This window comes from Anolis carolinensis, chromosome 1, assembly GCF_035594765.1.
Source record: "Anolis carolinensis isolate JA03-04 chromosome 1, rAnoCar3.1.pri, whole genome shotgun sequence".
In the NCBI taxonomy this organism is placed as follows: Eukaryota; Metazoa; Chordata; class Lepidosauria; order Squamata; family Dactyloidae; genus Anolis; species Anolis carolinensis.
In genome coordinates this window covers 124281617-124306137 of record NC_085841.1, presented here as the reverse complement: position 1 = coordinate 124306137, position 24521 = coordinate 124281617, and the positions used below count along the sequence as shown (strand labels likewise).

At 39.3% G+C, this 24521-nt stretch overlaps 1 protein-coding gene across 2 annotated transcripts in view; it reads right to left on the bottom strand.

The window, feature by feature from the left end:
* Nucleotides 1-24521, bottom strand: part of col9a1 (collagen type IX alpha 1 chain) — a 121876-nt gene that overhangs the window by 35565 nt on the left and 61790 nt on the right. For both annotated transcript variants that reach the window (XM_062982121.1, XM_062982125.1), the window contains 10 exons: nt 23951-24004; nt 23750-23803; nt 21977-22030; nt 21543-21587; nt 21104-21157; nt 20942-20995; nt 13402-13455; nt 12265-12336; nt 869-904; nt 723-767 (listed from right to left, as the gene is read on the bottom strand). In XM_062982121.1, the coding sequence (XP_062838191.1) occupies nt 723-767; nt 869-904; nt 12265-12336; nt 13402-13455; nt 20942-20995; nt 21104-21157; nt 21543-21587; nt 21977-22030; nt 23750-23803; nt 23951-24004 (522 nt within the window). The remainder of the gene's footprint in view (nt 1-722; nt 768-868; nt 905-12264; nt 12337-13401; nt 13456-20941; nt 20996-21103; nt 21158-21542; nt 21588-21976; nt 22031-23749; nt 23804-23950; nt 24005-24521) is intronic.

Below are 24521 nucleotides of genomic sequence, written 5' to 3'. Positions count from 1 at the left end.
TTCCCATCACCCCGTTAACACAAAACCTAATGAACAACTCTTGACATAGGAACGGTTTCACACATTTTCTGATAACATATCCTGTAATGTTATACCACACAAAAACACAAAGTTAGCAGAAGTCTGCCCATAGGCTTTTCCACTGTGAAACTGGTCAGTGCATTGCTTCACTAGTGTACAGGAACACAGTCCTCTGAGGACTCACTTTTATGTCGTGACAGAAGCAGCATTTTCAAACCAGCCAACAAATCAAGCAAACAAGTGAGATGCTGACTTAAAATTATGCAGCATTTGAAACCATTTCTCCCTAATTAGCAATCTGCTGCTGCATATAGCTACAGCGGTAATGATTATTGTCAGCCTCTGATGTGGTACAGCAGCATCATATTGCTAGAAGCAGAAAGAGATGAGGACAGAAATGTGTAGTTTTTATGAGAATTCACAAGCCTTACAAATTCTAAAAGAATTAGCATAATTCTATGAAGACTAGTTCAAATCAGTTTAAAATGAGAACATCTGTGTTCTATGTATTCAGTTCCTACAGATCAGTAAAAGATATGAACCACATTTTAAAATCTTATCTGACATTTAGTAAAATTGCCCAAACATCTCCTTTTCACTCATGCTAAATGCAAACCATTCGTACCCAAATCTTCCATGACCCATGTTCCATGTTAAATGGAAAAATAGTTTGTTGATTTTAAATTTGATTGTAATCTTACAAGTTCGCCTTTTCGTCCAGCTTCTCCTTCTCCACCAGCAGCACCCTATTTAGCAAGAAGACACATATTACATAGAGGTATCAAACATTTCACTGAATTTTGACAATGTTGGACAACTAAAAGTTTATGTGACTAAATATACACACCTGATCTCCTTTAGGACCTGGTTCACCAACTGAACCCTGGGTGCAAATTGAAAATATCGTATGTATAAAAACAAAACATCAAGGAACATAGAACAGTAGAACTGCTCAAATAACTGAATAGCAAGTGACAAGTCTTCATTCAGAAAAGAAGCAATACATGGGCTGAAAAGAAAAGATGTTTGTCCTTCCATATCCTAAAGCACTGATTACATTTCAGTTTATTTGAAACCTAATCAGTACTCCAAGATCTGAAAGAGATCATCTGTTATTTTTAGCCTGTGTATTACTTGCTTTCTAAACTAATTAATCAATCTCTTTGAAATATTCAATGGAAGCACATGCAGAATTTCTTCTCCTAGATTCATATCCTTACTAGTATATCTTCTAATGCAGCTTATATGAGAACATCATCTCCATTCAATTCAAGGGAGCAGGCAATTTCAACTGTTGAGTTCCTTTGTGAATCTGGGACTGTTTTCTCTGTGTTGCGATGCCATCAGGAGGCTCTTATAGGGTAAATGGAAGCTTGGCACAGTTAGGAATCCCTGCAGAGACTAACCAGTTTGAATGTGCCTAAACATCCTAAAGACACTAAATCCTGTACAATCCCAGAAGTTAAACAGGGTCAACCCTGGTTAGTATTTGGATGTGAGACCACCAATGAATCCCATGTGCTGTAGAATATATTTTAAAGCAGTAGATACCAACCTTTGGTCCTCCAGGTGTTCTGGACTTCAAATCCCACAATTCCTAACAGCTGGTAAACTGGATTGGATTTCTGGGAATTGATGTCCAAAAACACCTGAAAGACCAAAGGTTGGAAACCATTGTTTTAGTGCAGTAGTTCTCCAGTTGTGGGTCTCCAGATGTTTTGGCCTTCAACTTCCAGAAATCCTAACAGCTGGTAAAGTGGCTGGGATTTCTGGGAGTTGTAGGCCAAAACCCCTGGGGACCCACAGGTTGAGAACCACTGGGAAATCCACTTCACAGTCCTCCTTGCCTAAGAAAGTCTGCAAAATTCATGGGGTCACTACAACTTGACTGGCAACTTGAAGACACATACACACAATGATAACACACAGCATAACATAGAAGTTATTGATTTTCTTCTAGCTAGCTGTAAAATGGCTTCACTGTGATGGGTTTTGAGTATTTCTTTAGAAAATATTGAAAATACAATTTTAACCAAAAAAAAGTATAGAAATACAAAGCAATAAAACTTAAGAGAGATTGAAAAATGCCTTGATACCCGAGAAGATCCGTATTCAATTCAGAGAAGCTTATGGCTGTTAGTAAACCTAGCATCTGTTATTGATTCTGCTATCCTTGGTTTAGATCTGATAGATAACCAGACTATTTCAATTTGCATCGCTGCCATAATGAATTACCAACTTCAACTTCAATTTAAAAAGTAGTGCAGACAAAGGTAGTGCTATGCAAGAAATAAAACTGGAGATCAATGCAATATTAAGATGGCAAGAATGGTTTCCTGCGGTCTAGCTACCATTACAGATTACCTTTTCAAACTTCAACCTACTGCCTAGAAGGAAAATCATGAAATCTTCAACTACAAACCATTTGGAGATCTTCCACAAAAGATTACACAGAACAAATAACTCAGTCTGATGTCTTTTTATAGTGCCAACACCATAATCTACAGCAGCAAAGGTGAGACTAACAGCAGAGGTAGGGAAAGGATAAAAAAAAGGCTTCCATGATAATAGTGTGAAGAGAAGGTTGCAGGCTTGGGGTCACCTATTTCCCAGATTTTTGGCAGTCCACAGAAACAAGACAATACAGAAGACCATCTTAGAAAATCATATTTGCCACAGGATATGCAATTGACCAGACCAGTCCTCCTGTACTGTTGTGGCACAATTGAAACCAGCATCTTGGGAAGGAGGTAAAACCTAGGTGGCAACATTTTTTCTATCCCTGACACGTTCCTTTCCCTATGTATGAACAAAGAAAGTGACACCACCACCAAAGTAACAGATTATTATGCAAGTGTAGTGTCACAACATATCACAGACATAGTTGCTTGGGATCCTAGAAAAGGTTAAAGGTATTTAACCCACATTCCAAGGGTAGGCATTTCGGTCCTATGAAGCTGCACCATTGGTTACATTGTCATGGGACAGATCTACACTGACCATTTATCCCAGAACCAATCCTGCATGGCAAATACTTGATCAACCCCAAGATGGTTTGGGTAGACCCCCCCCCCCTCAATCCATTGCAGAGGTGAGGGAATCCTAACTATTCAGGAGCACTAAGCCCAATTCAATGCCAACAGACAGCCACCTTTATATCCCCTCCAATTTTGCTTGGGCATGGGTCATGCCACTTGCTCAAAATCTTGAGAGACATCGGCCCTGTCTTTGACCCCCTCCCTTTTCTCTCTCTCGCTCTCTCTTTATATATATCATGCTGCTGGTACTAAGAGGAGTGTTATGTCAAAGTCTTTTGGAGTCCTTTGTGTGTATACTAGTTCAGCACTGCTCAATCTATACTTATTATATCTCTTGGTTTTCACACACAACAGTACACCTGCTGAGCAGCAAGAAGTCATAAATAAGAGGGCTAAACAACAACAGAAGCAAACCAAATACAAATATTCAGCACATCATACAACATGGAAGCTTGGCTTGGCTTTTCATCACACTGTAAGAAATTCAGGCAGTATTTGCTGAAAAAGGCAGATGTCTTTCTCATCCTCATGTCTCAGTAGTGATGGTGGAAATAGATGGAGGAGGATATGAAGGCTGAATGGATGCTGACTGAACAGATTTGATCCTTGGCATAAACTATATCCAGAGCCTATCTATTTCACAGAGATGAATTGTTTTTATGCCAGCTGAAATGCATTGTGCTTCCTTCAGCGAATCCTGGCAACTATAATTTGGACACTGAGAATTCTTTTTAAAATCCTTAACCCAATTCTTGCAAGTACATTCCTATAATTCCTAGGGGAGGTAGTCATTACTGAGCCAACTTGACCCTGATTTGTAGGCATGCAGTCAGAAGCAAATGCTATATATAATTCATGCCATTTCAACTCCTATTGAATATGTAAATGACTCAAGTGTTATAGTTGTGCCTTATAATTGGGGTTGGGATGTTTTGCACAGCCATATCGGCAGCATTCTTAACCAGCACTATAGCCTTCCAACTGAAGATGAACAACTGTAGTGGTACTCTTCCATCAACACAGTTGCTTTAGTAAGCAGAACTGGTAATGGGTTAATTTCTCCCTCCCTTTTACTGGATCCTGACCACTCTGGAAACTTGCTTTGAAAGACTGGAAAACCCGCAGGGTGCTTCTGTACTATGGTCAGTCGCTAACACAACGCAGAATGTCCAAATGTCATACCAAAATGAAAGAAAAACAACTGTGTCTGTATAGCACAATGGCTGACAGGCCTGCTGCCCTCTTGGCTTATTGGGTGGTCATACTTTGTCAAAGCAAAAGGTGGAAGTCAACCACCTGGTAAAATCTTCCAAGCATTATTAAAAAAGGAAAAGAGTGCCAGCATTTGGACCGCCATAGCAATAACTTCCCCCAGCTATGTGGCATCTTGAGTCTTATACAACAATTTTTACCACAAGCACTTCCTGCTTCCACATTTAAGATACTGTGTGTGTAAACGTATGTACAGTAGAGTCTCACTTATCCAACATAAACGGGCCGGCAGAACATTGGATAAGTGAATATGTTGGATAATAAGGAGAGATTAAGAAAAAGCCTATTAAACATCAAAACAAGTTATGATTTTACAAATTAAGCACAAAAACATCATGTTATACAACAAATTTGACAGAAAAAGTAGTTCATTACACATTAATGCTATGTAGTAATTACTGTATTTACAAATTTAGCACCAAAATATCACAATGCATCGAAAACATTGACTACAAAAATGCATTGGATAATACAGAACGTTGGATAAGTGAGCATTGGATAAGTAAGACTCTACTGTTTTTTTATTTGTCTGGCTGTGTCACAAAGGCTGTTGCCAGGTGCAATGGCCCTCTATGATGTCATTGGGCTAGGAGGGTGACATATGTATGAAGGGAAGAGAGGAAGAAAGGAAAGAGTCGCAAAAGCCATGTGTCCATTGTGAGGTAGGCCCTCTCAGAGCTGAAGAAGGGAGAAATGGAAGTGAAAGGGAGAGAGGAGGAGAGAGAGAGAGAGAAGAAAAAAGAAGGGAAAGAAGGGAAAGAAAGGAAAGAAGAAAGAAGGATAGAAGGGAGAGGGCATAAAGAAAAAGAAGGGATGAAAAATAAAGAAAGGGAACTGATATGAATGGAGGGGGGAAGAGAAAGAAAGGATGAAAGTAGAAGCAGCCGTCCCTCCAATACCTGGGCAATTCCAGGTATATTTGTTTGTTATCCAATACATTTAAGTGAATGAACATGTTGGAGTTCAGCCTGAGCTGGAGATTGGGCCCATTCAGCCAGTAATTGTCCCTGCACTTGCTTTCCCAGAGGACTCTGGTTTTGGGCCTGACCCTGAGCTACAACCAGCTTTGCCAAAGTCTGTTCCAGTGGATTCTGGGACCAGAGACGGAATGGTTGCAAGCAGGCATTCTGAACCACATTCTTCTCCGCTGTCAAGGCCAGTTCACCAGCTGCCAAATGGACATTCTAGTTTAGAGGAGGATTATGTATTTGACAGAAAGGAGGTGATCACTCACAGAAGAAGGGAGCGCAAATGTTTACAAAGGAGTAAACGACTGCTTTTGAAGCATGCTAATGAGTAGTTTTCTCATGAGAGAAAAGGTTTTCCCATGGAAGGAAGACCCCGGGTTTTCCTTAAATGCCTGCTCCTTTCTCTGCACGGCAGAGGTGTCAACTTTGCAATTCAAGAGAGAAAGATCTTTGCTCCGAGTTCTTGTATGCCTTGCAGCCATGGATTTTGATTCAAGTTCCTGCCTTGTTTCTGCCTTTGAATCAAGTTGAATACTCCTGTGACTTTGCCATGTGGATTTCCAAAACCTTGGATTATATTGGAGATTGATCCTGCATTCTAGCCTTGTTTCCTGTGGTTTCCAGATTGTTTCATGCCTAGGAATTGAATCCTATTTGGACTATTCTTGATACTTCTCATGGGACTAAGTTCAAGTTCTGGTTTGGACTATAACATTTGAATGACTTTCATGGACTCTTGCTTATAGACTTTCAAGTACACTGCTCTTGTGGATTCAGCCCATTCTATTGACTCTGAACTTTATTTGCTTGTGCTTGCTTATAATCTTCAATAAACAGCTTGATTACTTATATTCTGGACTCCAGTGTGGTTTCAAGGTGCCTATGCAGCCTAGGGGTGCAACAGAACAGTACTTAAAACATATGATTTAGTGGGCCAAGAGCAGGTTGTCATTAACATGGAAGGAGCAAACATTAATGACTTGAAGAACTGTGTGAAATAAAAATATACTTTATATAGATATTGTTGGAAAAAGGCATATTATCTATTATTATTATTGACACAACGACGTTATGACACAGCAAACAGGATAGATATGCTGGATTTCGTTTCACAAAACCACAAGTCGAACACTTCCCAAGTCTAGGACTGTGTGATGTATTTTCGGATGATGCGTGCAGATCCCAGTAGGATGGCCTTTTGCAGTTGGCAGATCGTAATTTTGTCAATGTCTATTGTTTCCAAATGCCGGCTGAGATCTTTTGGCACGGCACCCAGTGTGCCCATCACCACCGGGACCACCTGCACTGGTTTCTGCCAGAGTCTTTGAAGTTCAATCTTGAGGTCCTGATAGCGGCTGAGTTTTTCCTGTTGTTTTTCATCAATGCGACTGTCACCTGGGATGGCAACATCAATGATCCAAACCTTGTTCTTTTCTACAACTGTGATGTCTGGTGTGTTGTGTTCCAGAACTTTGTCAGTCTGGATTCGGAAGTCCCACAGTATCTTTGCGTGTTCATTTTCCACAACCTTTCAGGTTTGTGATCCCACCAGTTCTTTACTGCAGGGAGGTGGTACTTGAGGCATAAGTTCCAATGAATCATTTGGGCCACAGAGTTGTGCCTCTGTTTGTAGTCTGTGCAATTTTCTTACAGCAGCTGAGGATATGATCAATGGTTTCGTCGGTTTCCTTGCACAGTCTGCATTTTGGGTCATCAGCTGATTTTTCGATCTTGGCCTTGATTGCATTTGTTCTGATGGCTTGCTCCTGGGCTGCAAGGATCAGGCCTTCTGTCTCCTTCTTCAGGGTCCCATTCGTGAGCCAGAGCCAGGTCTTCTCCTTATCAGCATTTCCTTCAATTTTGTCAAGGAACTTTCCATGCAGTGTTTTGTTGTGCCAGCTGTCAGCTCTAGTTTGTAGTGTGGCTTTCTTGTACTGGTTTTTTTTTCTGCTGTGCTTTGAGGAGTTTCTGATTTTTGACTTCAATCAAAGCAGGTTCTTCACTTTGCTTTACATATTCTGCCAGGGCATGTTCTTCTTCTTTGACTGCTTGTTTTACTTGCAAGAGTCCTCTGCCCCCTGATCTTCTAGGCAGATAGAGCCGGTCAACATCACTGCGAGGGTGCAGTGAATGATGAATGGTCATGAGTTTTCTTGTTTTTCTGTCCAAATTGTCCAGTTCCATCTGTGTCCAGTTTATGATGCCAGCAGTATATCTTATGACAGGTATGGCCCAGGTGTTTATGGCCTTGATGGTGTTGCCTCCATTGAGCTTGCTTTTGAGAATTTTTCTGACCCTTTGTGTGTATTCTTTGCTGACCACAGTTTTCACATGTTCATGCTTGATGTTGTCCAGTTGCAATATGCCCAGATATTTATAGGCCTCTGGCTGGTGACACCTTATTTTTTGGCCATTGGGCATATTTATGCCCTCACTTTCAATGATTTTTCCCATCTTAACAGCATCCACCCAAACATCCAATTCACCATGGAAAAAGAAAAGGAAGGAAAACTGCCATTTCTAGATGTTCTGGTCATCCGCAAACCCAATCAACAATTGGGCCACACAGTTTACAGGAAACCTACACACACAGATAGATACCTTCATAAAAACTCCAACCATCACCCAAGTCAAAAAAGGAGCACAATCAAAGCCCTGACAGACCGTGCACAAAGAATCTGCGAACCTCACCTCCTCCAAGGTGAACTCAACCACCTAAACTGGGCTCTACAGGCCAATGGATACTCCACCACAGACATCAGAAGAGCTGCAAGGCCAAGAACAAGCCATGAGAGTCAAGACAAAGATCCACCCAGAGGAAAGGTGTTCTTACCATACATCAAGGGAACTACTGACCGCATAGGGAAGCTGATGAAGAAGCACAACCTACAAACTATCTACAGACCCACAAAGAAAATCCAACAAATGCTACGGTCAGCGAAGGACAAGAGGGATCCTCTCTCTTCTGCAGGAGTCTACCGGATACCATGCAGCTGTGGACAAGTCTACATAGGGAGCACCAAACGCAGTGCCCAAACAAGAGTCAAAGAACATGAAAGGCACTGCAGACTAATTCAACCAGAGAAATCAGCCATAGCAGAGCATTTGATGAACCAGCCTGGACACAGAATACTATTTGAGAACACAAAAATGCTGGACCATTCTAACAACTATCATGTCAGACTACACAGAGAAGCCATTGAAATCCACAAGCATGTGGACAACTTCAACAGAAAGGAAGAAACCATGAAAATGAACAAAATCTGGCTACCAGTATTAAAAAACTCAAAAATCAGAACAGTAAATAAAAAGCAATACTCTGAAAACAGAGGATTTCCAGACATGAATCAACCAAGGGCAGTTAACGACTCTAAACAAAGGATGCCCCAGAGGCAGGAAGAAGACAGCAGATAAGCTTTTCAATGCTAATTAAAGTGATTAACTACACAACATTCACACTGACCTCTCTCACCCTAGACTTTTCACAGATATATATTAACCTCTTCGCTTAGTTTTCTCCATACCTCACAACCTCTGAGGATGCCTGCCATAAATGTGGGCGAAACGTCAGGAGAGAATACTTCTGGAACATGGCCACACAGCCCGAAAGACATACAACAACCCTGATTTTTCCCTTCTTCAATGCCACTGTCGAACATTTGTCCAAACCAAACTCCATGTTGATATCAGTGCTAAAAATTCGGACAGTGTTGGTCAGAGACTGGATTTCAGTTTCCGTTTTCCCATACAGCTTCAGGTCATCCATGTACATCAGATGCGAAATTTTGTGAGAATTCTTAGATGTTTGATAGCCGAGATTTGTTTTTTGTAAGATTGTTGACAGAGGGATCATGGCAATAATGAAAAGCAGAGGGGACAATGAATCTCCCTGGAAAATTCCTCTTCTGATGTTGACAAGTCCATAGCTTTCATTTCCAACAAACAGTTCAGTTTTCCAGTGCTCCATCCTGTTTTCAATGAAGGTGCCAACGTTTTTACTAATCCCGATGGCGTCCAGGCACTTGATGATCCAGCTGTGTGGGAGTGAGTCAAAGGTCTTTTTGTAGTCAATCCACGTCATGTGAAGATTAGCTTTTCGGCTCTTACAGTTCTCCAGAATCATTTTGTCAATCAATAACTGGTCTTTTGTGCCCCTGCTTTTCCGTTTGTTGCCTTTCTGTTCATCTGGCAAGATGTTTTTTTCTTCAAGATAGTCTTGAATTCTGTCAGCTATGATGCCAGTCAGTAGTTTAAACATAGTGGGCAGACACATTATTGGCCTGTAGTTTCCTGGTGCTGCTCCTTTTGCTGGATCCTTTTGTATCAGGTATGTTCTTCCAGTTGTTAGCCATTCACTGATACTTCCTTTCTGCAGCATCTCATTGAATTGTTGGGCCATTTTTCCATGTAAACTAATCAGATGTTTGAGCCAAAATCCATGAAATTGATCACTACCAGGCGATGTCCAGTTCTTGACTTTTTGCACTCGTTTGCTGATCATTTCAGTTGTTATTTCCATCTGTTCCATTTTGTTCTGTGAGAATTTTCCTTCGAACTCCTTTATCCACCCAGCGTTTTTGTTGTAGTTTTTATTATTTTCCCAAAGTTCTTTCCAGAACTTTGTTGTTGCAGTTTTCTCTGGCTTTATGGTTACTGTGTCTGTTGTTTGGTTCAGGCTCTGGTAGAACCGCCTTTGGTCTGATTGAAACAGTTGATTTTGTCTGTACTGGATGATTCTGGCTTCATATCTTTCAATTTTTCTGGCTGTTGCTGTAATTTGTTCTTTCACAATTTCCAAAGTTTCTTCAATTTTAATTATTATTATTATTATTAGTAGTAGTAGTAGTAGTAGTAGTATTTTCTCACAACAGAATTCATTATTCAGCTCACAGACCATGCAAAAATTATGTTTTTTCCTGATAAGCAAAGCCTTATACCAAGTGTCATGAAACACTATCATATAAATTTTAGTAAACATTTGGTGTTGTGAATGCAAAAGAAACAAAGATTTCCTTACAAAGACCCACCCAGAAGCTGATGAAGAAACGCAACCTACAAACTATCTACAGACCCACTAAGAAAATCCAACAAATGCTATGTTCAGTGAAGGACAAGAGGGATCCTCTGACTTCTGCCAGACTATACCGTATACCATGCAGCTGTGGACAAGTCTACATAGGGACCACCAAATGCAGCATTGCCCAAACATGAATCAAGGAACATGAAAGGTACTGCAGACTAACTCATCCAGAGACGTCAGCCATAGCACAGCACTTGATGAACCAACCTGGACACAGCATATTATTTGAGAACACAGAAATGCTGGACCACTCCAACAACTATCATGTCAGACTACACTGAGAAGCCATTGAAATCCACAAGCATGTAGACAATTTCAACAGAAAGGAGGTAGCCATGAAAATGAACAAAATCTGGCTACCAGTATTTTTAAAAAACCTCTAAAATCAGAACAGTAAATAAGGAACAACAGAGGAAAACAGAGGAATTCCAGACATGAATTCATCAGGTGAAGCTAACACCTCCGAACAAAGGATTCCCCCAGGCAGAAAGAAGCCAGGACATGAAGCTGGCAAGGCCATTAATCTAATCAAGGTGATTAATTACAACATTCACACTGGCCTCCAACAGACAAGAGTTCCTTCTCCCACTCTGGACCTTCCACAGATATATAAACATTCCTTGCTAGGTTTTAACAATATACTGTACCTCACAACCTCTGAGGCTGTGTGCCATAAATGTGGGCAAAACGTCATGAGAGAATGCTTCTGGAACATGGCCATACAGCCTGGAAAACTCACAACAACCCTGTGATTCCGGCCATGAAAGCCTTCGAAAACACATTTCCTAAAATGTTTCTGTTTCCTTCACCTTGGCTAACAAAAACTGTGTCCTCATGATTTTTCCTGATATAAACCATTTCAAATATAGAATGAGCATCCCGTACCCAGAATTACAAAAACCATAATACCCCAAAATACAAAATCTAAAATAGTCTGAAGTACTTTGCCAACACAAATAAAGCAAAGCCATCAGATGAATGCTGCTGGTAAGAGAATCAAATATCTCTCCAGGATAGATCAAACAAAAAATTTTAAGCAAGTGAGAGTGAAGGCTGGATTATCAAGTATCCTTAGACCTAGATCCTTCCAAGAGTCACTTATTAAGCATTCTAACTTTGAGAGCAGTCATCTAAAATGATCTGGGCATGCATGGGGGAAATGTGTTTTGTCTGAAAGCGAGTGGCATAAGTAGAGAAGAGACCTCTGTGATAGGTTAAGAAAAACAGAATTGTGTCCACACAGAAATAACAATGAAAAACTCTATTAATAAACCAAATTGTAGCAATGTGCATAAACATTATTGAAGAGAAAGGAACGAGGTCTAAAAGATTCACATGAGACTATTATTTGTTCAAATACGATGGATAGAGAGAAAATGAAATGATACCCTTTTTAGAGCGGAGAGTTAAAGCAGACATCTAGCTATTTTTATTAGATGCAGAGAAATGGAAAAGGCAGCGAGGTTATTGTGTGTAATTTTCTTCTGCAGGATCCCTAAAAGCTATATAACCAATAAGAAATTCTCTCATTGTCTATATATATGTATATCCCCTAAAATTTCTTTCTGCCACCCATCTTTACTGAAAAGCTCATAACACGTAATTTGCAGTATAAGTGTTATAAGCTTTTGTAGTAAAGAAAGAAGGCTGGCAGAAATATTTTTAAGGGAAATTTTTTTTTAAAGCATGTGAAAAAAAACCTTATGGATTGCATATCTTTTAGAGACCTTACATTAGAAAAATATACACAATAATTCTTTTTTGGTTAATTTTCATTTTTCTCCTTTAGGTATATTCAACAATGTGGTGTAAAGGATTTTTTTTTAAACCTTCCCTTCATGAAAAAAATATCAGAGTACTTCCTCTTGAAAAATGGCACCCTTACCCTGTCACCACTTGGGCCAGGCAATCCCGGAGGCCCAGGCAAACCTGGGAGGCCAATGTCACCATCAGCACCCTAGGAGGAAAAAATCAAACATGGCATGATATTAGGATTATTATTTTTTATTTAAAAGAGAATAGTTGATAAAGACAACCAATTGCTAAGATACATGTTACATCTTGCACATAAAGAATAACCAGAAGACAGTATGGTGCAGTAGTCTGAATGTTGGACAAGGATTATGGGAAATAGATCATATCATCACTTGGCTATGTAAACCAAGTTAATAAAATATTGCGTATCTATGGCTGAAAGAGTATGATAATCATGCTCACTCAGCCTTAGTTCTGTAATATTTTATTAATTGCATTCTCAAAATAAAGCAATAAGCAATTTTAAATTTTTCTTTCTCCTGTGTGAAAATTTTCACATTTCAGGACTTTCAGCATAAAATTTGAACATAGTATTTTTGTGTAGGAAACAACATTTTCTGTAAAGTAAACAGCGTTTTCTATGCAAAAAAATAGCTTTTGTATAAAAATATTATGCAAAAAATACTGTTTGTCACAAAACTGCATTTTCTAGACATCTAATCCACCTTTTAAAACATGTGGGTTTCTACAGAGGGAAGAGATGTGAGCATTCCTCATTCCTTCCTAACAGGGAGCTCTTTCAGGCCCCAAATATTAAGACTTCCTTTCTATCAGAGTTCATGCAAATGATGTGGAATTCATTTCAAAGAAGGTATTTGTGTTCATTAGGTATTAACATTACGTCTCTGCTAGTAAAAAAAAAAAAGATCTGGCTTTTTAGCATTCCTTCTCTTATTTTTGTAAATTAACAACACAGTTGACAGCTAACATCATTATCTTAAGGCAATATACAGAGATGCTCCCCCTCTCTTAACATTAATGCCTAAAAATGACATGCTCCCAAAGGAGTTCTATGGAATTCAAATAACAAAACGTGATTTTAGTAGAGGAACAAGATGAAATGAGGGAAGCCAACAATGACCCTATTCATGCTTCCATCTTTAGTTTCCTGCATAAATGAATACGCTGCTACTCATCAGGAGAGAAGCTAGAAGCTATTGGAAAAACAAACATATAAGCTGAGTGGAAACCAACATTGGCTACTTACCATTTTACCTGGAGGACCTGAAGGACCAGCCAGACCTGGTTCACCTCTACCACCCTTTTAAGGAAGAAAAAGACATGGTTAAAGCATAGGAACATTTTTTCCTGAAAACAGTGTTAACTGATGTTTAATTTTATTTATTTATTAAAGTTGATTTTAACGTTCTTCTAATAGGAAAACAAAAGCAAAAGGCCCAGTAATAACCACAAACACCAAATCCTGAATTGAAGTACACAATTTTAAAAGCCATTTAACAGTGAAGTTCTATGTGAGTTTACTCAGGGATAGGTTGTATTGTGGGGGGTTTTGGGGTGGAGACAACTCTTGTCCTAGTCTTTTTTTAATATTTTTACTGCAGTATCCATTCTGATTAATGACTGAGCAAAGGTATGAGGAATATTGAATTATTTAAATGTCTTCACCATTTAAATTAAAGTTATGTAATGTTTAGCTGTACATCTGTCATAGGACTTTGAATGATTACTGAAGAAATTCAAATAAAGTTTTTGCTATTTTCCACTAGTAATAATAATAATAATAATATTAATATAATAAAACTTTATTTATACCCCGCCACCATCTCCCCAACGGGGACTCGGGGCGGCTTACATGGGGCCATGCCCAGAACAATACAATATAAACAGCATATAAAAGAACAACACATCACAACACAGTGAACAATACAATAAATAATAATATCCATTACAATACAAATCAAGGAAACAATGAAAACAAGGGCGGACCACATGAACATTAAGTTAAAACTCGGGGTGAGAAAGACATAAGAATATGGTGTCATCTGCATATTCTAAAGTACTGATATTGCTTCATCTGATTTTCATGCCCCCTTTTTTGAGTCTAATAATCAGCCTTTATATATAATATTTTCACTGTACAAGTTAAACAGACAGGGGTGATGAAGTGCAGCCTTGCCTGACCCCACATGGCAATTGCATTTCTGTTTATTCTGACTTGATCATAGCCTCATGTCTGAAGTACAGATTATGCATCAGTGCAATCACATATTGTAACACATCAATCTCTTCTTTTTTATGATGACCTGCACAATCAAAGGCTTTCCTATACTATGTAAAGCACAGACTGATTTTCCACCATTATCCAATGTATGTATGCAATATGATCCTGATGCCTCTTCCTTTCCTGAACCCAGCTTGGACAACTGGCAAACAAAGTCTATCATACTTTGGCCATATCATGAAAAGAAATGATTCCCTAGAATGCTTGGGAAAGTAGATGGCAGTAGGAAAAGAGGAAGACTGCATTTCAGATGGACAAAATCAATCAAGAAAGCCTATGAGTTTGAAGGACTGAGCAGAGCTGTTGAGGATAGGATGACTACAAGGTCTCTCATTCATAGGATTTCCAGAGGTCACTGATTTGAAAGAGATTAACAATAAAAATATTGTAAATGCCTTCGTTGTAGAATTTTGAGCATCACCGTGCTTGTATGGGAGATTAATGCAATCCTAAAGTTACTGCAATCCCACTGTCCCTATTCTTGGGCAGCAGAAGGTATATAGAGCATTTCCAATTGTGGGCCATTGTTTTGTTCTCCATATTCATTGACAAATTTTACTTATAACTACAGTAAATTCTGTCTTTTAAAATAGGCATTTAAAATAGGTCTTCACGTATGAGTGTGCAATTGTATTATTGTACTCATGTGAGCTTAACTGAACTGGTTAATTTTAAAATTTTGTATGCTATTGTATATTGTGCATGATTAATTGTATGATACTGGATCGATCGTGGGATGGCTTATGGATCAAAACTCCTTCTCCTGGGAAGTCATAAAATGAGGTTCAAATCACACATTTGTTCTTGCAAAGGTAAATTTATTATATAACAAACCTGTATACCTGGTGTTGCCAAGGTATCACTGGGACTGCTATATGACTACTTTTACCCTTTTACAGTTCTGAGAAGGTCTACCTGGCAACACTCTGGCAACAGTGGGCAGGCAATCTGTGTCTCTTTGTTTCCTTCCTCCATTTCCCTCATACACCTTCTCCCCTTCTCCTTCCTTCCTTCCTTCCTTCCTTCCTTCCTTCCTTCCTTCCTCTTTTTTTCTCTCTTCCCTTCCTTCATCCTTTTTTCTTTCCTTCCTCCAAACCTTTTCCTGTTTCTTTCTCTTCTATTTCCCTTCCTTTCCTTCCTTTCTTTCCTTCCCTTCCTGTTTCTGCCTTCTCCAGCTCTGAGAGGACTTACCTCACAAGGTCTCCATGGCAACATGCCTCTCTTTGTGGGCCTTTCCTTTTCACCCACCCACCCCCTTTCCCCTCATACGCATTGCACTTTTCTTTCCCGGTGACATCCACTTATCCTAGCAACAGCCAATCCAGTGATATCATAGAAGGACATTTCCCCAAGCAACAACCGTTATGGTACAAACAGACAGGCAAACATACATACTTTAACATAGAGATAGATAGATAGATAGATAGATAGATAGATAGATAGATAGATGAATTTTGCATCTTATCTGCAATGTGATAACAGCTAGTGTGAAATACTACTTTTGAAAGATTTGTTGTAACATATATGTAAATCCTGATGTCTTGTTATTTGATTTCTACTACATCAAAAATGAATCTGTGAACTAAATCAGATTTTATGAATGTTGGCAAATTTTGAAATGCCTCAGGATGTGTGTTCACCATACCATCTAGGCAGGAGGGTTTTCCTCTTGTTCATTATGGGAAGAAAAAGAACCTCAAATACACCATTCAAGCTCATTGAAACATAAATATAAAGGCCAAATACAACACTGTACTTTAGCATCAAAAAACATTAAGGGGAACTATACTTTGCCTCCCCCGATTGAGGTTTTCTCAGACTTCCAGAGCAGCTTTTTAAGACTGCAAAGCAGGAGGGAGGCTAGGGACCTCATCACATTGGGAAAATTCCCTATTGTAGAACATTTCACCAATGCACCCAGCATGGAGCCCACTGAATCTCTACACATGACGCACAGCTGTTTCTGGTGGGGCTCTGTGCTGGCTGTGTCGGCAAAGTGTTCTATGGCAGGGAATTCTGAATACGGGAGACTACCTGTGTTCAGATTATAAATGCTGGGGATGGTGCAGGAGTATGGCAGAAAGTTATGCTTTCTGGTATGTGATAGGCAAGTGTGTGATGCAGGCAATGTGGAGCGTTGGGCAATGGATTTGCCCTGCTGCCCCACGATTTGACCTGCTGCCCTATGTATCCCCCCACTGTCCCAAGACAGTATCAAGAACCTCCATATGATGAAGTCCTAGGTGTAGAAAGGGTGGATCACCAATGCTGGTGGAAGCAATAGGAACAAGCACTTGTTAACCATCAGATTTTGGTCATCTTTTCCCTAGTTCTTTTTCCTAGTTCTTTCACTGGCATCTTTTGAATTGGCTATCTTTCCCATTCTTGTCCTCTTTCTGGGTACAATTAAACATGCATTTGTTTTTATTAGAGATTTCCAATATATTCAAAATCAAAGAATAGCATTTGACTGATGTAGAACTGTGTTGGGTCTATTCCACAGTCAAGTGTCATGCTAGTGCAATTACAGTGTTTAGTTTCCAATTGTAGCACCCTGATTTGTGATGTTGCACTGGTTCAAGTGTCAGTCATATGTATATTCTTTTTCCCTTCCCTTCCTTGAATGGCACATCATATAATTAGCCTGACAAAACTATTGCAATGAGGCTACATCACATTAATTTGCCATTTCTGTAAAAGAAACACATCCAGATAAACTCTCCAGCCCTTTGCATTTGTTCCTGGAGTAAAGAGAAAGCCCTTTGTAATTGTCTATTTTTATCTGAAATAGGACTGGGCTCAGCCTTACATCAGCTTACTTATAAGAGAAAATATCCCATTTAAGTAACATTTTATTTCTAAGTCAGCATAGTTGAGACTGAAATGTTTCTTTAGAAACAAACATATTGTCCACATTCTTCATGGAAAGTATGATTAAATAGAAATGTAAAAGGGTTTCAAGTTCCATCAAGTTATACAAAGCATGAAAAATATTTATTACAGTTGAAAAAATATAGTTTTTTTCCCAGTATGGCACCTAGCTAGGAGGAGGAGGAAGCTGCAGTCTAAAAAAGGAACATTTCTAGCTTCAAATGAGATGACTAGCTGGTTATTTGTTGCTGGATCAACAGGCAATATCAGAGGAGGGAATCAGAGTTTAATCTGAACAACCAGTTTCCAGCATTTACAGACAAGGTCTCTAAGAATTAAAACCGTCTGGCAACCTGTTTTCTATGGACTGCTGATTTTATAACTCTCTACTTGCCTTTATAGGATTAAAAGCATAGTTTAGAAGATTATCTTGCATTTTCCTGTTAGGAAACTACTCTGTAATTTAATTAATCACCAGAATGTCCAAAAAGATAAATGCCGACTTAATGAAGAAAGGGAAGGGGAGGAAGAGCAATTATGTCAAAATAGATCATGCACATACAAACCCTCCAAGAATTGCTTCAAATAAACTAAAACATACCTGAAGAAATATTGAGCTACTAGAGTATATATCTGGCATTGCCTGGGCATCGGGGGAGGGGGTGCTGCCCACCTGCTTTCTCCCTTTTCCAGCTCCAAGAATGCCTCCTTCACAATGCCTTTATGACAACACTCTGGCAATGGTGGGAAGGCTCTCTTTGTGGCTCTTTCTTTTCTTCCTCCATTTCCCTCATGAACTTTCTCCCTCTCCTCTTTCTTTCTTTCTTTCTTTCTTTCTTTCTTTCTTTCTTTCTTCCCCTACTTTCTCTCATGCATCTCCCTCCCCGCTTTTCCTCCCTTCTTTCTTTTTTCTCCCCTATCTTAACCTCCTCCAGGTTAAGATTGATCCCTCAATTCTGTGGATTCTCCAGAAAGTAACAGGAATTGCAAGAGAGAAAACAGGAGATCATGAGCTCATGAGAATCACATTATCATTTGTCAGGCTGTAGTTCAAGGATGGGCTATATACCATCTCTTTTCTTCTCCTTCCAGATTATGAAGAATTATGCTTGTGTGGTTTTTGAATCCACAGGACTGAAATTGAGCTCAATCCATGTGCCTTTGTAGCATGATTCTGTACAGTGAATCTTTCCTCAGCTGATTCAACAAAGAGAAAGGGAAAGTTGTAGAAAATTAAAGCCATCATATCTTCTATTTCATCCTTTACTGACTGCCTAAAAACTGAGTTGTGACAATGACTTCACAGTGGACTCACGCCATATGACATGCTGATGTCACAATTCCAGAGTTGTCACAAGCTGACAACTGGGATCTCATTTTTTGTGCTCAGCAATATGAAGATATTATAATTAGTATACACAGTACAGCTTTTCTCAAATTCCTGAACTGAAAAAAGAAGTTGTTGCTTGGGTGAAGAACATAAGTAGTTATTTTTCTTCACTTGACTAAAATTTAAAGTAGTTTCCAAATAGCACAGTATATTTTGCCATATTGAGAGGAGAAGCTATTATTTTCTAAAAAGGAAACCTTGGTCAACAATGTTGTTATTTCTATTTTTTTTTTCTAGTATACTATGCAGAATGTAGCCAGGAAATCAGAAGACGTTTACTTCTTGGGAGGAGAGCAATGGCCAAACTTGACAAAATAGTGAAGAGCAGAGACATCACACTGGCAACGAAGGTCCGCAAAGTCAAAGCAATGGTATTCCCCATAGTAACCTATGGATGCAAGAGCTGGACCATAAGGAAGGCTGAGCGAAGGAAGATAGATGCTTTTGAACTTTGGTGCTGGAGGAAAATCCTGAGAGTGCCTTGGACTGCAAGAAGATCCAACCAGTCCATCCTCCAGGAAATAATGCCCGGCTGCTCACTGGAGGGAAGGATATTAGAGGCAAAGCTGAAGTATTTTGGCCACATCATGAGGAGACAGGAAAGCTTGGAAAAGATCATGATGCTGGGGAAAATGGAAGGAAAAAGGAAGAGAGGCCGACTAAGGGCAAGATGGATGGATGGTATCCTTGAAGTGGCTGGCTCAACCTTGAAGGAACTGGGGGCGGTGACGGCCGACAGGGAGCTCTGGCATGGACTGGTCCATGAGGTCACAAAGAATCAGAGATGACTAAACGACTGAGCAGCAGCAGCAGATTTTATCTACTAAAACCTTTAGGTTAAGAGTGCTTGTGAAGAATAGATTTGAAATTTCTATAACCAGATAATATCACAAGAAAACTAGATAATTTCAGAAAGCAGCCTATAGTCTCTCTAATTAGGTCTTGGTTTATCTGGTCATCTAATAATGGCTCTCTTTTATTCTATTTCTTTATTTTATACTGTTGGAGTTAACAAAGAATCTTGCTACTTTCAGATTACAAATATACAAAAATACTATATAAATATTTATAGTTAGGTACAAGAAGTGTCTAGGAAGTAAACCAGGAAGTAAAGTAGAAGTCTTCCTATTCTGAGAGAAGTATGCCCCCACCAGCACAAAAGAGCTCAGGAAAGGACAAAGGTATGATACAGTCACATATCTGATCCAGCTTAAAAATCAGAGGGGCATTTTTCTAGATGATGTGTGTGTGTGTGTGTGTGTCTTTTTAAAAATTGAAGAAAGCTTGATTTCTTAGAAACAGCTTGGACGGGGCTGTACTTCTCCTCTCCCAATTTAAGGAGATGCAAATGTGCAAACAGGCATATCAACTGGTTCATCCCATAGCAGTGCAGAAGCGATTCAGCCCTGGCTCATCAATAAAACAAAGCAAAATATGACACTGTGTGAAAAAGTGTTTAGATTTCCCAGTCTATTTCTTATGGGTCTCAAGAATTGTGTTCAATTCATCACACAGTGTGAGCCTCCCTTATCAAAATGCTTGGAACCAAAGGACATTTGGAGGAGGGGGAATTTTATTTTTTTATTTTTTGAAATACCTATATTGGCATATACATAGTAAATGAAGGATGGGATGAAAGGGGGCTAGTCACACGTCTACCACCTTTTGAGTTTTTTCCTCAAGATAAAAGCTTTCCCTCAGCTGTCAGGACATATTGTCTTCTTTTAGAAAAGTAGCCAGGAATGGAGGGGAAAACCTTTCCCCAGCCAGTCACAAGTGTTTTGCATTTTCTCTAGGCAGCAGACAATGGGATCATAGAGAACTTGCCCTTGTGGCAAGCACTGAATTGTGTAAATGAGGTTCTTCTGCCTTCTCCCTCTTCTCTTTCCCTTCTCAGGACTCTTTGAGGAAAAATGGGTGCTGGATGTGTAATTAACCCCCTTTTCCCAAAGGCAGAAGTGGGCACTGGCTACAAAAAAAGTTTGAAGGTTGGGAGTATTTCAGAATTCCAGCTACAATAGACTTAATCTGTATGAAGTTCTATAAGGTTTTGAGATTTGTGTTACAATAAGCCTACCCTCCAAACATGTATAATTTACACACCACTGAAAGAAACTGCTACAGAAGTATACCTAATGAACAAGTAACACAAATACTGCTTGATGACACATAGTTTTCTCCACCCATGGCTCATATCTGAAAATAACTGAGTGAACAACTGAGCAGATCAACAAAGAAACTTACAGGGGGACCTCTGGGTCCAATTGGTCCTTGTTCTCCCTGAGGCCCTCGTTCTCCCTAGAGGCAGGATTAAAAGAACAAAACATGCTCAAAAACTTGTTCCTGCACAAAAATATAAACATATTGGCTTTTCTAAAAAGCAAATTCAGATAGAAATTATCTTACAGGTTTACCCGAATTCCCCATCAAGCCAGGTATCCCGGGAGGACCTGCATTGCCCTGTTGGAGAGAAATGAGTTCATCAAAATAAAACAAGTATCAATACAGAATTCCAACAAGAATAGTCCTAAACCAACTCCCTGAATTCCCTAGGCTGCACATCAATAACAGAAAAAAATATTTTTCTCTAGCTCTGAAAAGCTGCCTTTTCTCTCTGTTTAAAAAATACATTGAGAAAGTGCAATGTGTCCATAGGAAGGTAATGAAGTTAGTGAAAATTCTAGAAACCAAGCCCCATGAAGAAGGGTTGAAGAAGGTGGCCATGTTTAGCCTGAGAGATGTCATGAGAGTGGTATGAGGCTACAAGAAAACAACTTGATGAATTGCTCTACTGATCTCTTTAGAGGTGGAATGCAGAATTCAAAATTGTCTGGAAAATGTTTACCTTTTCACCAGTAACACCTTTTACTCCAGGAGTACCAGGTAATCCCTAAATAGATAAACATAATTTGTAGATACTTGAAATTTGATAATGTTTTACATTTTAGAGTTTTACATTTTATAGAAAATTTTAAAGTTTCCCATATAAAAATGCATTAACAAGCCAAAGAATCCAAAATCATTACATTAGGAGCACAATTAAACATTACCTTCAAACATATATGGAGAAATTGTGTACCAACATGTTAGAATTGAATAATGCTGTTAATGCCCCCCATCTTAAAGATCCAAGTCCCTAAGGATTTCTTTGGTCTTGAAATGTACAATCTCATATTTCTTGCCATTACAGAAAATGTAGGCTCACTCAGTGACCATACAGCTTCAGCTTAAACTGAAAATGTAGTTACATTTTACATTTTAAATGCAAGAAATACTTACTGGCTGGCCCTGAAGTCCTACATCACCTGGAGGGCCTGGTTTTCCTGGTTCACCCTGAAAGAAAATGTTTGCATTAATCAAATAAAAATCATTATTATACAATCTCTTTATTAGGAAAAAAAACCCAGCATGGGCATAGTTAATATAAAAGGGGGAGAGAGGTAAATAAAATTTGAATGTATATGGTTTGCTTGTTCAAGAGAGGGGACCATGTGTGCTTCCAGATATCACTAATTTATAGACCATCACCAAAAGGATATTTTCATCAGCTGCCCCAAGACTGTGGAATGACCTGCCGGAAGAGCTTCGACAGCAAAATCAAAACTCAACTGAAGACCTATCTCTTCTGGCAGGCCTACCCAGTCAATTTTAACTTGTGAATTTTAATCTGAAATTCATCTGTTAATTTTAACCTGCATTTTAACTATGCACACCTTGTTATATGTTGACTAATCTGGGTTTACTTTTTGTCATGTCAGGAGTGACTTGAGAAACTGGAAGTCGCTTCTGGTGTTAGAAAACTGGCTGTCTGCAAGGACATTGCCGAGGGACACCCAGGTGTTTTGATGTTTTTTACCTTCCTTGTGGGAGGCTTCTTTCATGTCCTCGCATGGAGCTGGAGCTGACAGAGCAGTGGTTCTCAACCTGGTGCCCCCAGATGTTGTTGGCCTACAACTCCCAGAAATCCCAACCAGTTTACCAGCTGTTAGTATTTCTGGGAATTGAAGGCCAAAAACATCTGGGGACCCCAGGTTGAGAACCACTGTGCTAGAGGGAGCTCATCCGCCCTCTCCCCGGGTTGGATTAAAACCGGTAACCTTCAGGTCAGCAACCCAACCAAGTCATCAGTCCTGCTGGCACAAGGGTTTAATCCACTGCGCCACCGGTGGCTCCATCTGGGTTGACTAATCCATGGGTTAATGTTGGTACTATAGATTAACTCTTATCACAAAAGAGTCTGCGTAGAGTGTCAAAATGGAAGACTGCATCCCTGGATAATCTACAAGAAGCACTGCCTCCTTGACTTTCTCTGCCATGACACCACTTCTACCATTTTTGAATGCCTAAGCAAGAAATTGTGGCAGTGGCCAGGGGTAGATGGTCCTCTGAGGTGTCATTGTTGTTTCCTCCGCTCCATAGAACGACCTTAGATCTATTCATAGATCATATCAAAATTCACAATTTTGGCCTAATCCTGATACTGACTTATACATGAAGGTGGTTTATGCCTGAATATATAAGGAAATCTGAATGAATATGATGTACACCTGCTTAGATCCCAAGATGATCATGAGATGCTCTTCAGTAGTACCCCTTATGATGTGAAGCAACTGTCTGTCAAGCAGAGGATCTTTTCAGCTGCCAGAACTCTAAGAATCATCAGACCAACATGACAACTGGATGTTACCGCTGGGAGTTCCTGGAAGTTATGGTCAAAATAACATTTTCCAGGCTCTCCCTCTGTTTTCAGGCTGTTTGTGGTGTTAATTTTATTATAGATAACAGGAGGCGAGTCCACTGGGAGAGCTAGCACACAGAAGAAAGAAGCAGATTTGGATGGGAGAAGCCAAGGGTGGATAACTTTGGTGAGGTTAGGTACAACTAGTGTCATTCTCACTTTTAGATGGCTCAGGAATTGTTGCTGTATTTGAATATGGAGGTTCTATTCTCTAACATGGCTACTGATAAATGAAAGGCCACGTGTCTAATATGTATTCCTCTAAGACACAGAGAATGTTAATTTAGAAAAACATAAATTAAATTTTTATGTACCTTTGATCCTGGCATGGCAGGGATCCCATCACGACCACTGACACCAGGTAAACCCTTGAAAAAGAAATTACACTTTGGTATTCTGTAAATCATATTTATGTTGGAACCACTCTTTTCTAATACTGCAAGGCAACTCAACCTGACAGCAGTATAAACTACAATAATTATTCATGATAATAACAATCATCTTGCTATACATACATGTTCTCCTTTAGGTCCAGGAAGCCCAGTAATTCCTCTATCACCTTGTGGACCCTAAAAAAGAAAGTGGAAAGAAGCACAATGAGTTGTGGATGCACATCAGGTGAAGCAAGGCACATGTGCCTTCACAAATAACCTGAGCCAGCCTATAAGAATTAAATTAATTTATTCCCATTTTATTTCCGAGGAAGGGGGAATTCTATTGGTTAGTCACATCTAGAGTAGATACACATCCATTATTGAATGATAAATCAACACGTCATTGTTGTTATATGTCTCCAAGTCATTTGTAAGCCGCTCCAAGTCCCTTTTTGGGAGATGAGGTGGGAAATAAATAAATTGTTGTTGTTGTTGTTGTTGTTGTTGTCATTGTTGTTATTATTATTATTATTATTATTATTATTATTATTATTATTATTATTGTTATTATTGACTTATGGTGACCCTAAGGCAAACCAATCACAGACTTTTTAAAACTAACTTGTCCAAAGATACCCACTGGCCTTTATAGTTGAGTGCAGATCCCAAGCCTATTCTCCAGAGCGATAGTCCAACACGCAAACACTATACC